This window comes from Geotrypetes seraphini, chromosome 13 (assembly GCF_902459505.1).
Source record: "Geotrypetes seraphini chromosome 13, aGeoSer1.1, whole genome shotgun sequence".
Taxonomy (NCBI): Eukaryota; Metazoa; Chordata; class Amphibia; order Gymnophiona; family Dermophiidae; genus Geotrypetes; species Geotrypetes seraphini.
Window position 1 is genome coordinate 2,839,915 of NC_047096.1, and position 15,947 is coordinate 2,855,861.

The following is a 15,947-nucleotide window of genomic DNA, read 5'->3' on the forward strand; positions in this document are numbered from 1 at the left end:
AAACTTGCAGGAACGCAATGGGGAAATTGAGTTCCTGCGGGGACGGGGAAAAATTTGTCCCTGTGTCATTCTCTAATTTTGAGCATCTCCCTGCTGATATCAAATAAGCAGTTCTTTCTCTTCTGTCAAGGCGGAGGAGAAGACTGAGAGGTCAAAGGAAGAAACAGAACCACCCTTCAATTGGCAGATGGTGAAACAGCTGCTTTACATAATTTGATGTTGAACGAGGGTAACGGTGCCAAGTGAACAGGAATTGGGAGATGCAGATCTCCCTTAAGAACCATAGAAGACGCCTGTTGCTTCTGAGCACCAAAGCCAAATAAAGGGTTAAACAAATGTTTCTCCTGCGCTGCGCTTAATCCAAAGCATCCTTAGAATGTAACTAAACTCTGCTACTTCGCCTCCCCCTCCTCTAGAGCTGACCTGCTTCTTTTTCTCTCATACAGCGATGAAGACAACAAACCACTGCAGGGCAGCCAGACCTCACTGGACGGGACCATAAAACAGCAGGAGAGCGACGATAGCCTGGTGGACTACGGTGAGGGTGGCGACGGCCAGTTTAACGAGGATGGTTCCTTCATCGGCCAGTACACGGTGAAAAAGGATAAAGATGAGACAGAAGGAAACGAGAGCTCTGAAGCCACCTCGCCCGTCAATGCCATCTATTCTCTGGCATGATGTAACAAAAGAAACCCAAAGTCCAAAAACAGACCCAGCAGGGATAGCACGAGACACCGAAGATTTTCCAACTCAACACCACACCGCCCCCAGTCCAGCCCTGAGAGCACTCGTGGCAAACATGAAGACCCCAGGGCAGAGCCAAAGTGACCCATCACTCGTTTCCCAGTATGTGAGCGGAGAGGGCTCCACTACCCTCTTCAGTATGCACCATGCTTTGGTTATTCCCTTCATTGATATTTATGAAAAGTTGAATTTTTGGGGGGTGGGGAAAGATGTGTTTCAGGACTTTCCTCCAGGATTTGAGTCTCTTCCCATGGGAACGTCTAAAGGACATCAGCGGGACTCCGTGCATTTCTGGGAGGGGGAAGGGAAGCTTAATTCCTCTCTAACCCTCAGGAGATGTTGACAACAGAGGGGTTTGTTGAATACTAATACTGTTCTGATAAGTAACTTTATAACAGGAGATGACATTGGACCTTTGACTTGCAGGGTTTCTAGAACTTTTCTGAAAATGTCCATGCTTCTGAAGGCCAAGATCACAGTATTACCTGACAGGGAGTTTCTCCCTTGGACTCCTACACTAGAAGATGCTGTAAGTCAATGAAGTTAAGATCTCAGTGAAAGGGCCGATCTCTACTTTCTACAGGAAGATGAGGACAAGCAAATCATCTTCATGGCCTTAATTGAGAGGAAGAAGGAGGGGGGCAAGCTTTTGGATTTTGTACCCTTCTGGGAACAGAAGAAATATTTATTTATTTAAGGATTCTTTGGTAATTCAGCTAAATGAAAGGGAAGACAAGACAATACAGCCTCCATGTTCTTGAGTGGCACAAAAGGCAGGCAGGAGCTGGTGACAGGAAACACCATGTGCCAACCTTAGTGCTGTACTCATCCGGTTAGGCGCAGAAGCAGGACCTTTAGGCTTAGGGTCTCAGGGCTGTGCTACCTCAGGAGCAGCCAGCGAGGAGTTGAATTTGGGGCTTGAATTTTTCAGCCGCATCCTCCCTGCACACGGACTTTGATATTTAGTACTAACTGTACTGTACGCGATGCCTCACACTGCTGACTTTGTGAAACAGTAATGAGTAGCCACTGCCTGCTCCCTACAGAGGAAAGATGTGTAGCTGGTTAGTCGTTCCGAAGCTTTCTGAACTTCCTTCTCCAGAAATCTGTGTTTAGGCTGATTCACTGTGCTGATATGAAGAGAGTGCAAACCAGCTAGGACCACCTTCCCCTCCAGTAATCACAGAGCCAAAGTTCGAAGCTTTTTTGGGTGGGGGTGGGGAAGTCACAGAGCACAAAGGGAGCTGGAGCTGCTGTCTGTGATGGGAGGAAGGGGTCTAGACGAGGTTGTCATGCCTTCTCACCTTTTTGTACCATGGCAGACATCACAGTCGGCCTGGTGTCAGAGCAGAGCTACAAGTGGCTGGGAGGGAGTTCATACAGGGCAAAATTAAGTACAGCAACACCAGAGACCTCTCCTATATACGCACATCCCTTTTAGCCAGGATCCAATTAGGAAACCGTGTGGGGAGAGCAGGATAGGACATATAAGGAGAAGCCTGAATGAAGCCAATACAGAGGGATAGAAAAGTCCCCCCCCCTCCACACACACACCATCTATGACATGAGGGACAGCAGTTCTTTCTTCCCTCCCCATCACTCCAACATAGCAGAAGCTACAAGAACAGCCAGTCCCCCCCCCCTCGCCAACAATTCCAGCATCGGGGGAGGAAGTACACCCTTGCCCATTCTTTGCCAGTGGCTGCCCTGCAGCATATACCAGCTCCCCCTCCCCCCCCCCTTCATTTAAAGCAGCCATTGGCAAGGCCATTCTATACTAGCTAGGGTAATGAGATCATGGTCAGATGCCTTACTCTACATTGCAATCTCAACTGCAGATACATATCAACTTATTAACTTATGTCCTGAGGAGCCACTGTCTAAACCTCATCCACACATCTTTTCTACTCCCGGGTGACCCTTTTTGTGGCCAAGACCACAAATGTTGATAGCAATACAGTTTTTGGTAAATTCTCAGCTGGTTCCAGTTCAGCCTCCGGAAGAGAGTGTGGTACAGTGGTTTGCGCTACAGCCTCAGCACCCTGAGGTTGTGGGTTCAAATCCCATGCTGCTCCTTCTGACCATGGGCCAGTCACTTAACCCCCCATTGCCCCAGGTACATTAGATAAAGTGTGAGCCTGCCGGGATAGATAGGGACAAACGCTTGAGTATCTGAATGTAAAACCTTACATAAAAAGACTTACCCTCAGCCAGAGTTGGAAAAGTAATATATTAATCGGTTACAGCTTACGGTTTATGCAGTAGATTAATATAAGTTAATATATCATCTGTCCTGAGGAGAAAACAACGCAGTGGAACAATAGATAATCTGAGGGGAAAGAATGCCAGTCGTCAAAAAAGTCATAGCACCAGTAATATACTATTTGTAAACGTACAAGTCTCCAAAAGAAATATAAAACAGTTACTAGTCCAGGTAGCTTTCTCTGTAAAATAACATATAACTTAGTCATTTCTTATGCCCAACTCAGCTCTCACCTTCCATAGCCCAGGTCATTCTGCAAAGGGTCTGAGACAATCCATCTCGGCCATTTCAGCGTGGACTTGTTCCGTGAAACGTTCCCTGATGAACTATGGGAATTTGAAAGACACGTCCCTTCAGTTATTAAACGGAGGTCTACGTTGTCTCCCTCTCACCATCAAAGAAAATGAGAATCTGAGTTGAAGGGATTCAACAGTCGGACATTTCAGTTTCCTTGAAGCCTCAGGTACCGACTGACCCCCAGAACATCAGCCCCTTCCAACCAATAGGAAGTCGAGAGTGAAAGCATGGACGTCTCACATCAGGCGATTGGCACCAGCGCCCAAGCTGGCACTGCTCGCTAAGCACACTGGTGTGCCGTAGCTTGTGGTCCGACGCCCAGAGCCATGGGGATGAGAAATGAGACTTCGTGGGAGGGCGATGCTCCCCCACAGCTCCCCCAAAATATACCCCACAGCACCGGTGCCCACACCCGCACCACTTGCCAGCCACACCAATGCACCTTAGCTCAGGGTCCTCTCGACGCCGAGAGTCATTGGGATGAGACCTCGCTTGGGGAGGCGATGCCCCCAAACTACACCCGCTCCCCAACCACAGGCAGATCCAACCGTTCTCTCTGTCTTTCCTCGTTGTTGAACAGAGCAGCCGGAAAGCTACCAGATTGAAGAAGCGCAGCGTCTAGGACAATTCAGCACAAGCTACAATGAAATGTCTCACGATGAATCGGCTCATTCCACTCTGCAAAAGCAGGGTGGTATTATCCTAACTCACCTGTAATCTGCTTCATCCCTTTTAAATGGCCTTTTGCTTTAGCTCTTCATAGCCAGTCCATGTGCTTTTGTTTGGAAAATCATATCTTCATTCATACAATGGGATCAAACTAGAACTGCATCTGTCTGGTACCCTATTTCTCGTACTCTTGTATAGGGTGCATAGCCAGCGAGGCTCCCAACCTGTTCTAAGCCGGTGCTGCCCTGCCACATATCCCAGCATGCACTGGACTAGGAGTCTGAGCTAATTATCTGTCTGCCATTTCCTTATGTCCAACGAAACAAACGAGCCCCCTCCACAAGTCAATAGCAAAACAAGCATGATTCAACACGCATGTGTTCTGCATTGTTTCCTAAGAATGCTTGTTGGTCTAATTAGCGAGACATTTCACTCTGCAAAACACACAGTGTTAACAGTAAGACCCCTGAGGCAGGCCATATAGGCTGAAACACGTGCGTGTCGAGTCATCTTGAAATAAATAACTACACCTGGAGATTTGGGATTTCCTTGTGTCATCTTTTTTTGGGGAGTTCTCTCCCTTATCCCCTAGTGAATTCCCCCATTCTGATGGAGGGTCCTGTGACAACACTCAGCACGGAGGAGAGAAAAGTGTTTCTGTGCTATCAAAAGACTTCAGTTAAGCAATAAAAAGCAAGAGATTATCATGCGGAATAAGAGAAGCTGTGTTACTGTGGGACTCAACCACTTTAATTTGCAGAGTTATTCGTGTATTCAGAAATAAAGCTGGGAAGTTACTTCTGACCTTTGTAAGGCTTCAGCTGGCACGGCTCTTTCCTATGCAGAACTCTGTACATTCTTGGTTTATCTTGGCGTCTGATATTATTTTCATCTCATTTCACTTATGTTCTCAGAGAGCTGAAGGCTGCCCCCATCTCTTGCTTGTGCATTAAATGCCAGGACAAATAGTGACTCTTCTTGTCCTCATGTTCTGGGTCCATTTATCCGTCTTTCGACAGTTCTGTTTAACGCCTTTCCAGACGTGGGCCTGCACGAGTGGTTTACAGCAGGACAAATAGGTGTGCTGAATAACGAGGTTATATTTACTTGTAACCAGGATGCATGAATGCTGATGCAGCCAAATTGTTTGGAGATTTCCTTATTTTCACAAAACACTGTTAAAAAAAAAAGCAACAGAAGTGCACTGATTTTTTTGTTGTAGAACGCTATCACTAACTGTGGAATAAAGACATTCACACCAGAGCAAATCTTAAAATCCTTTCCACTGCACAAGTCAGGAGAATGGGGTGTATGAATCCTCACACCAGTCCCTGTTCGGAGAAGGGAACTGTGCAAGATTTTCAGCATGTCTTAGAAAAGCAGTTTATAAATGGTCCTGAATTCTAAAAAAAAAAAAAAATGTGGCCCTCCCAAAGAGCTGACAATCCCTGAGAGATACCCTAACAGTGTTTCTCAACTCAGTCCTGGAGTTGCCCCCCCCCTTGCCAGGCAGTTTTTCAGGCTATCCACAATGAATATACATAAACTTGCCTCCATTGTATGCAAATTTCTTTCATGCATATTCATTGTGGATATCCTGAAAACCTGACTGTCAAAGGGGGGACTCCAGGACCGAGTTGAGAAACACTGCCCTTGTGTTACAGTAAGAGAAGCCCTGGCCTAAGACTAAGGTTCATTTTATGAGCAGAGTAAACACAGGGAGATGCCTCAAGAGAAAGTGTTGCCTTCCTGGACACCAGTGACTCTCCTCCCTCCTCATAGGGCCAGAAGGTGGCCAGTATCGTAACACTGGCTTTGAGATGACCCAGGACGTTTCCCAGCTGGGGAGGAGAGACCTTGCAAGCTAACAGCTGTGAGATAGCCTCGCTTGGTTCGGGGTGGGGGGGGTGTGATTTAAGGGTATGGAAGAGTGATTGCCACAGCGAGAGTGAAAATGATCGTGTTTGTGGCTGACAGCTGGAAAATGGACCAAATGGTTCTCCATCAGCATAACTGATGTTCCAAAGAGGAGCCATGAGCGTGTTCAGCTTTCTTTACTGTTTCTTCCACCCAAGGCAGATTACAGAACATAAAACAAATGATGTGTTTCTTGCTTGGTGTATGAAGAGAGACGGAAGCGAAAGATTTCTCCATTAGGAGCCTTTTCTTGTTTTAATGTGGGAATGGAGGAGTTGCCGGATGCTTAGTGCAGTGGCCTTACAACCAGGGGAGTTGGGTTCAAGTCCCACCACAGCGCCCTGTGCCTCTGGGCAAGTCACTTAAAACCTCCATTGCCCCAGGTACAAAATAGCACCTGTATATTCAGTAATAGGTGAACTGCTTTGATTGTAACCACAGAAAAGCAGCATATCAAGTCCCATTTCCCCCCCCCCCTAAGATTTCTATTTAAGCGTGTGGCCTATCCCCCCCCCCTCCTCTTACAAAGCCGTGCTTGCGTTTTTAGCGCCGGCTGCGATAGTAACCGCTGGGACGCTCATAGGAATTCTATGAGCATCAGAGCTGTTACCGCGGCAGCCGGCGCTAAAACCAGTAAAGAGGGGGGTCGTTTGGGACGCAAAGTGCTTGATTGTTTGATAGAATCCAACAGGGTCATTAAAAGCTTTGAGGTTAGTGTACGATCCTTTATAATGTTTCATTAACTTCCCCACAGAGCTTTGGGATTTTGGCTTCTCTATTTTGTGGGGCTATTTGATATTCTAGTGGATTTTTTTTTATATATATCTTAGGTTTTGCCTCAATTATTGTAATGACTGGTTTGTTGTAGTTTTGTTCCAGATGTGCTAGATTTAATGTTTTCAAATTCAAATAACAAACGACATAAACCAAATATTGAACGGTAACAAAAAGAACCCCAGAATCCACAACAAAACGTAGAAAGGGGGAGGGGGTCCGCCTCAGGCCAACACCCTCCTGCCTCTTCCCATTCCCCCCCCTACCTCTAGCTGAAGTTGTTTGTGGCGATCAACAATCTGCTCCTTTCGACCCCATCGGCTCTCCCGCTGATGTCACTTCCAGGTGCCGCACCAGGGGCAGGGAAGGGAGGCTTGCGCAGCAGGCAGGATTGAGAAAGGAGCTGGGGTGGGGAGGGGAGGATTCTGGGTTTAACCTTTTTCTATCGTGTGTCCGGATGACGGGACATTCCAAAAATGGCATAGACAGTGGATAAACAGTCTGTAAGGACTAATAAAGAGCCAGGAACGCAAACTATTTGAATTGACAGACTTATGACTTATTTACATTATGTTTACAATAGCCGTAAATGAAAACTTTGCTAAAATAATTACGATTGGAACCAGCGTAACGTAAAATTTATTACGATAGGAAAAGGCTTGACTTTGAATCCCAGACTCTCAGCCCCACCACGTCCTGCTGTCCATTAGGGGATTCAGTCAATTTCCTGATGCTTTCTTCTATTAGTTGAAGCGATTCCCGTTCAGTATTAATTCCTAGTTCTCTCTCAAGCCACAGAATAACCCATATAGAGACATTGCCCCATTCCCTCCCCCCCCCCCCGACTTAGTTATGTCTCTGTACAGTGCTGTGTATATCTTGAAGCCATATATGAATGTTTAATAGCGGTATCACTACAGAGACCATTATATGAAAATCCCTCTTGAATAGCTATTACATTTCCATGCACCATTTGTTTTATTCTCGGTTTTCAAGGTTAATGGGGGGGGGGGGGGAGTAGAAAATAATATACATTTAGAGGACCCGCTTCTGCTCTGTAGCATAGCCTGGTACTGTAGATGACGGGAGACAAAGCTCTGCCCTCCCCCCTGTCCAGCTTGTTCTCTCTGCTATCCTGTGTCTTTAGAAGAACTCCAGTGTGAGCATTAGGATGAAAGAAAAATCCATTATGAAAATAATTTGTTGGCTTAATGAAATCCTAATTACTTAGAAGCTTTGCTGATACGAGGATGGGGGGCACCAGGGTCTCGTGTTCTCCCATAAGAGGCATTACGGAGGAGAAAGGCAATACAGTGGTACCTTGGTTTGCGAGCATAATTCATTCCAGAAGCATGCTCGTAACCCAAAAGCGAATTTCTCCAGAGGAAATAATGGAAACTCGGACGATTTGTTCCACATCCCAAAACCTTTTATAGAAAATACAGCACAGTACGCACTTGTATTGCAAAATCTCACTCGTTTCGAACAGTCACTACACTGCGGGTGAATCGGGCGTGATGCTTTTATTATGTTCAACCGCGATCAATGATGTGACGTGCGTATTTGACATGATGCATGTACATGTGCTCATCTTGCAAAACACTCGCTATCCAAGGTTTGACCGAATTGAGGAACTCCAATGAAGCAGCCTGTGTGGGGTAGGTTTGCCCCCTGCTGCTCTCAGCTGTATCCTCCTGGGTTTAGCCTTTCACCTTCCCAAAACACAGTGGGTATTTCAATTCGAGTGGTGGTAAACAGGTGCTTAGGGATGCAAGTCGCTGCCTTGGTCAGAATTCAGAAAATGTGTACCTTTAAACATCTGTTACAAGGATGGGGTTCTTTTAAATAAGTTTGCTTCCGACAACCATCATAAGGCTCTGTTTAACAACTCATAACGGGGGTTTATTTTCAAGAAGGCAGAGGGGATTCAAAAAGCAGTTACAACCAAAAAGCTTGAAATACTATGTTTATATCAGTTTGTGTATATATAGCATGGAAGATTAATGCAGTGGTCTCAGAACCCAGGTACAGGTAGATAATATGTCAATCATTTAGAACATAAGAACTGCCATCTCTGGATCAGACCTTCGGTCCATCAAGTCCGGCGATCCGCACACGCGGAGGCCCTGCCAGGTGTACACCTGGCGTAATTTATAGTCCACCATATCTTTATATGCCTCTCTTAAGAAGATATGCATCTAGTTTGCTCTTGAAGCCTAGGACGGTCGATTGTAACCACAGAAAGGAAGTTAACAAATCGCTTCCCCAGATACATTTATATACCGTGTTTCCCCAAAAATAAGCGCTAGTGCATTTTTTGGACCCCAAATTAATATAAGACACTGTCTTATTTGGGGGGAAACACGGTGTGTATATATATAGAGAGAGAGCGAGAGAGGATGTGCCATTTTCTCTTCATGGCCACCATGCACATACTGAAAACAATTAGGTTGGGTTACTTGCAATTACTGTACTTTACAATTAGCATGGTGGGATAAACTAAAGGAGGTGGGAAAGCCTGTGTGTCTAATTAATCCTGCTGTTGTTGCTGAGGGGGAGGGGGTGCCAAGAGACAGTTCAGCAAATGCCACCATTGGAGAAGTGTGTGAATGTGAGTTTTCCTGCAGCTCCACCCGTATCTGGTATTGCCTCCCCTTCAGGAACAGGTCAGGTCTCCCTTCATAGTCGCAGTATGGCTGCAAAGCGTAAGGCTCCCAAGAGGAAAAAAAAGGGGGACATGTTTCGTAACGTCAGCCTCCACTGTTGCTTGGTACATAAAGAAGAAGGAAAAGCCAATCCGTGAAGCTGTTGCTGCAGCTACACCGGCGGGTGCAAAGGCATTACATGTTGCACGAGAGAGCAATTTCATGCGGAAAGTGCAACATTTATGTGGGTGCAGCATTGCTATGAAAAGAGAATTCCTGTAGGCTCGGTGTTGAGAAGAGGAAAGGCAAACTCTTTGCATGTTAACTTGGATTCCACCCTCAGGTATGGCCTACGTAATGTGAAAGTGCCAACCAAGAGTTCCCTGCCACCTTTAAGGAAATGACTGAAGAGAAGGGATTCAATGCTCTTCACCAAAGGAACACATTTCAGTCTCCAAAAGCAACATTTGTGCTTCCAGCAGATTAGAAGACTTTGTGCCGGTGAACTATTGCAGCCCATGTGGTATCATAGCAATATATCTAAGTATCCCCTGCTATTTGCAGAACATGCTAAGTGGAGACTCATCATTGATTTTGTTCTATTATTAATGAGACTACATGAGGGTAAGGGGCTACAACAGATGGAGAAGAGAGAAGGTGGAGGAGCAGCTGGTCCCCAAACCATTCATGTTTACAAGCATTGATTCCTGGACAACGGGGCATCTGGACCTCTCCCATGGTCTGGAGGGAACAGAGTCTAAGCATCAAGTTTCAATGTTTGTTCTCCAACAAACTCATTAATTAGAGCGGAAGATGTCTTGACAGACCAAAGATCTGTCAAGCCCAGTATCCTGTTTCCAACAATGGCCAACCCAAGTCACATGTATCTGGCAGCACTAACGGTTCAGTTCTCACATCCTTGACAGGAGCAGAGTCATAGATTTGTCATAACCACCTTCAGACTAGGGCTTCCCAAACCTCTCCTGGAAACCCAAAGCCAGTCAAAGTTTCAGGATATTCACATTGAATAGGCATGAGATCAATTTGCACACATTGGAGACTTAGGGGCTGATTCTGGAAATGGCGTTTGCCACGATGAGCACCTACCACATGTAGGTGGGGTCCAGAATCGCGTCTATTTTTTGTACAGACGCCTTAAATGTTTTACAGGTCTACATTTACTGTGTCTGACTCACAACTGGGTGCTCCTACAGACTTCTAAGGCCACTTCCAGTGTAGGCCATGCCTACACTAGCCTTAGGTATCCATAGGCTTGCCTAGGCGCTTCCGTAGGTGTGAGTCAGACATCCCTCCATTGTAGACATTGTTCTCTGCATTTAATTTTTTTTTTTAAACCTACATCCCAATTGGTCTGTTAGATGGTGGTAGGAGTCCTACTGCCACTTACAATCTGGATGCCGTCTTGAGAATCAGACCCCTAGTGAATGCACATTGACTTCATATGTTCTGATTGGGGGATCCTAAAAACTGGATTAGCTATGGACAACTTTCCCACTAAACAGCTTCAAGCTGCTCAGGAATCCTCCACTGGCGTTCCTGCCTGTGGAGGAGGAGATGCTAAGATACCCGCATTCAAGGCTGCAAGGGAGGAAATATTTTTTCACTCAGAGAATTGTTAAGCACTGGAATGCATTGCCAGAGGTTGTGGTGAGGATGGATAGTGTAGCTGGGGTTTTTGGGGTTTTTTTTTTGGGGGGGGTCCATATCTTTATTCATTTTAAAAACCAACATCAAGTGCATCATATTATCAATGTACAAAATAAACAGCACTTAATTCCACCAAATGATAATACATACATATCCCTTCCCCACCACCCACCCACCCTTTCATACAGTATAAAGACAATCAAGAGTAATACAAATGATCAAGACAAACAAAATTGCAATTAAATAATAAATTAAAGGCATATCCCCCTCCCACCCACCCATCTCACAGTGTCAAACAATGGCCAAAGTCAGAAGGATGCCAGCCTGCATAGAGAGAGGCATAACTAGCAGAAGGAAGGAGGTGTTAGTGCCCCTAAATAAGTCACTGGTCAGGAGGCAATATCTCATTAAAAGACCAGAGGAAAGCAACCAAAATGGTCTGGGGTCTTCAGCAGAAGATGTATGGGAAGAAACCTAAGACCTGAATATGCATACCCTAGAGGACAGGAATGACGAAGAGATTTCAATAACAGATATTTAAATACTTGAAAGGTATTAATGAGCAAATAAATCTTTTTCAAAGAACTAGAGGAAATGACATGAAGTTACAAGGAGATAACATAAGAATTGCCGTTGCTGGGTCAGACCCAGCAGTCTGCTCCCGTGGTGGCCCCCAGGTCAAAGACCAATGCCCTAAGACCAGCCCCACCTGCGTACGTTCCGGTTCAGCAGGAACTTGTCTAACTTTGTCTTGAATCCCTAGAGGGTGTTTTCCCCTACGACAGACTCCGGAAGAGCTTTCCAGTTTTCCATCACTCTCTGGGTGAAGAAGAACTTCCTTATGTTTGTACGGAACTATCCCCTTTCAACTTTAGCGAGTGCCCTCTCGTTCTCCCTACCTTGGAGAGGGTGAACGGTCTGTCTTTCTCTATATAAGAACATAGAACATAAGAAGTTGCCTCCACTGGGTCAGACCAGAGGTCCATCCTGCCCAGCGGTCCGCTCCCGCGGCGGCCCATCAGGTCCGCGACCTGTGAAGTGGTTACTGACCAATTCAATAACCTACCTCAAGTTCTATCTGTACCCCTCTATCCCCTTATCCTCCAGGAACCCATCCAAACCTTTCTTGAACCCCTGTACAGAGTTCTGGCTTATCACCTCCTCTGGAAGCTTGTTCCATGTGTCCACCACCCTCTGGGTAAAAAAGAACTTCCTAGCATTTGTTCTAAACCTGTCCCCTTTCAATTTCTCCGAGTGACCCCTAGTGCTTGTGGCTCCCCACAGTTTGAAGAATCTGTTCTTATTCACTTTCTCTATGCCCTTTAGGATTTTGAAAGTTTCTATCATGTCCCCTCTAAGTCTCCTCTTCTCCAGGGAGAACAGCCCCAGCTTTTTTAACCTGTCAGCGTATGAGAAATTTTCCATACCTTTTATCAGTTTAGTCGCCCTCCTCTGCACTCCCTCGAGTACCGCCATATCCCTCTATGCAGATGACATCACCATAGTTCTTCCCTTCACAAACCTAACCTCCGAGACAAAGAATCACCTGGCTTTCGTCCTAAAACAAATCGAACTATGGACAACAGAATTCAAACTAAAACTTAACTCAGGTAAAACAAAATTTTTTCTGGCGAGCCCAAACGATAAAATCAAAGATTAAAAACTTTCCTTGAACGGTCAGGACTTCCCTATTCTCGATTCCATAAAAATTCTAGGAGTGACTCTCGACCAATACCTTACTTTAGACGCTCACACGGATCTACTGACCAGAAAATGCTTCTCAACATTAGCATCATTCCGTCTACTAGTACAATCTTCTATTCTAAGCATGCTGGACTATTGCAACATTATTTACTTCAAGAAAACCCTTCGTATTATTCAAAATTCAGCAGATTTTCGGTTTAAAAAAATGGGAACACATAAGTCCCTATTATCAAAAATTTCACTGGCTGCCCCTCGAGGCTGGAGTATTATTTAAATTCTCCTGTCTTTGTTTCAAATCAATCTTTGGTCTGGCCCCTATATACCTGGTCTCCCACTTCAACTTGGGTTGCACTACTAGGCCCACACGTAAAATCCACATATTTACACAGCCAACAATAAAGTCCTGCCGTTATAAAAGATTCCTGGACAGAACTCTAGCCTTCCAGGCAGGTAAACTGAACGATTGGCTGGGTAACATTATCATGCTCTCCTCATCCTATATTAGTTTTAGAAAATTAGTAAAAACGAAACTGTTCAACCGATTTGTCACCTAAGAATTTGTTGTTCATTATCTCTCCTATTCTGTATACTCAATCCATTGCTTCTACATTGTAACTACGTCGCTGACTGTCCAGCTCCTCTTATTTGTAAACCGCTTCAAACCACCATGGCTTTGGCGGTATATAAGAAATAAAATTATTATTATTATTATTACTAAGTCTATTCCCTTCAGTTTTTGAACGTTTCGATCAAGTCCCCTCTCAGTCTCCTCTGTTCAAGGGAGAAGAGGCCCAGTTTCTCTAATCTCTCACGGTACGGCAACTCCTCCAGCCCCTTAACCATTTTAGTCACTCTTCTCTGGACCCTTTCGAGTTATACTGTGTCCTTCTTCATGTACGGTGACCGTCCGGAAATAGTTCTTAATGGAAAGGATGGGGGATGCATGTAATATCCTCCCAGTGTTGCTGGTGGGGACAAACCCAGTGATGGAATTCAAAAAGACATGGGATAAGCAGAGAGGGTCTTGTCAAGCATGAGGATAGGACGGAAGGAAGCTTTAAATTACTTCACATAATGAAGAAAGGCATGAAGACTGCAACCTCCATTGAACGGCAGGTACAATATTTGGCATTTAGCTAAGTACTTGGAACCTGGGTTGGCTACTGTTGGAAGCAGGATACTGGGCTTGATGGACCTTTGGTCTGTCCCAGTATGCCAGTTCTTAAAAATAGAAGATGGCGAGAATCACTTAAGGGCGTAAGGAGTTCCAGAGATGTGAGGGTCCGTCACCAGTTTAATCATGTGGCAGACCCAGAGGCTGATCTCTGGGACATTGATTTGAGCTGGTCCATCGTGCCTTAGGCCCAAAACCTCCAGACAGACCAAAACACATAGTGACCTGGATTCCTGCAAAAGGAAAAGATTTTTCAGGTGGCCCTTGTGCTCTTTGAAACTGTTTGTAGATATTTCCGCCATCACGCTGCAATGCCAAAGGGAGTTCCAAGAAGTTACACGCTGTCTCTCATCTAACAGCGTTGGCCTCTCTTGCTTTACATAAGCAAAAATCAAAGCTTCTCTGCATTGATCAGTTCATCCAAATACATACATTATCTACCAACCCTTTCCAAATATGGAATAAATTGATAGGGCAAAACCTCCCTTTGATGAATCCATGCATCTGGCCCTGTCGCTAAATTCACAAGGACCCCAAAAGCTCCCTTGGCAGAATGGGTGTTCATTCTTCCAGATTTGTGCAAGCATAAATTAAGTAGCACGCTCTTAAACTCTCAACCATTGGGTGTTAGCAACTAATTATTCAAATTAACTGACACTCGTTAAAATGTGTGCACGCCGGGCACTGTTCTATAAGGCATGGCACCTAGCTCTGCAAGCATGTACCCCAAAAAGGAGGCGTGGCCAAGTCTGGGTCAGGGGTGCCAGCATTTATGGCAAGTTTCAGTCGGTGTGAAGTTGGCGCAAAAATCAACACTACATATCAGTGCGTACTCTTTATAGAATAACGCTTAGCCCCTAATTTTGGGGGCATCCATTTTTCAAAGCCATTTATAGAATTCCCCCCCCCCCCCCTCCCCATTATGCAGCAGACTTTTCAGTCCTCTCTAGGACTTGTACGAGAGTGGCATGAAAATGATGCCGTGGGCAGAATATCTTTATACGCACAAAGCTGAAATGGTTTAGAAAGGAAATACTGTAATGCGTTTGACGAGGATTTCTCTTTAACATTGCTCTGCGCAGTGATCCACCTATTTTCAGCATGTGCAAATCAGCTTTGCCATGAAATAGAAGCTAGTCTTAGAGGCTACACTTGACGCTGGAAGCTGTACGTTCTTAACCCTTTAATTGGATCAGAAGCAACAGGGGTTTCCTATGGCTCCAAATGCCACCGTTGCTCTCAATTAGCATCTGCCAATTAAAGGGTTAAGATTACATGAACGTCCATCGCTTTCTCCTCTGGGATGTCCCCTTACACACAGCCAAAGTAGGTGGAAGCTTAAAATTCATGGAGGTGGATTCAGTCAGTCAATCTGTGTAACAATTATGACTCGCTGAGTGAAAAAGTACCAAACGTGGGGTTCCATAAAGGTTATAGACGTTTGGAGAGGTAAATTAGGGCAACCTTGATTGTGTCCTAGATCAGTGGTTCCCAAGCAGGCCAATCGGGTTTTCAGGCTAGCCCTAATGAATTTGCATGAGAGAGATTTGCATGTAATGGAAGTGACAGGCATGCAAATCTGCCCCATGCATATTCATTAGGGCTAGCCTGAAAACCCGATTGGCCTGCTGGTCCTCCAGGACAGGGTCAGTAGAATAGGACTGTGCAATTTTTTTTTTTTTTTTTTTGCAACTTTGATGTTTTTAATGTGCTACAGCTTAAAAACAAATGGGATGTGTGATTTTTGGAGTTAATTACTTTATCGTTTCTCATTTTTGCAAAGCCATAGATAGTCCAACCCTGAGGCTGAAATTATGCAGTTGATATGCCTCTATCTTGTGGTATAAATAAGTCACCTACCCACTTTTGGTAACTTTTTGCTCAGTGGCTCATATGTATTACACTCACATACTTCCCAACAAACCCTCTGAAAATGTGTCGTATAGAAGAAGGATGAAACACCGGGATGTCAGTAGCGGACAAGGATGGGATGGGTTTTGCCAAGGCCAGATTTGAAGCTGAAGGAGTCTAACATGTTATGAGCACAAGGCAGTTGCTGACAGTCTCCCCTCACCTCCCTAAATCCAGCTGC

The 15,947-nt window shown here is 45.1% G+C and overlaps 2 protein-coding genes across 10 annotated transcripts in view; both read left to right on the top strand.

Annotated features, from left to right (window-relative positions):
• Nucleotides 1-5,236, top strand: part of NFASC (neurofascin) — a 168,969-nt gene extending 163,733 nt beyond the window's left edge. For all 5 annotated transcript variants that reach the window (XM_033917585.1, XM_033917586.1, XM_033917587.1 and 2 more), the window contains one exon: nucleotides 447-5,236. In XM_033917585.1, the coding sequence (XP_033773476.1) occupies nucleotides 447-678 (232 nt within the window). In that variant the 3' untranslated portion in view covers nucleotides 679-5,236. The remainder of the gene's footprint in view (nucleotides 1-446) is intronic.
• CNTN2 (contactin 2) overlaps nucleotides 1,674-15,947 on the top strand; it is a 53,384-nt gene continuing 39,110 nt past the window's right edge. For all 5 annotated transcript variants that reach the window (XR_004536725.1, XM_033917592.1, XM_033917596.1 and 2 more), the window contains exon 1: nucleotides 1,674-1,808. Coding sequence is in view for 4 of the 5 variants with exons in the window: in XM_033917592.1 (XP_033773483.1) it covers nucleotides 1,763-1,808 (46 nt within the window). In the remaining variant the exon portion in view is untranslated. The remainder of the gene's footprint in view (nucleotides 1,809-15,947) is intronic.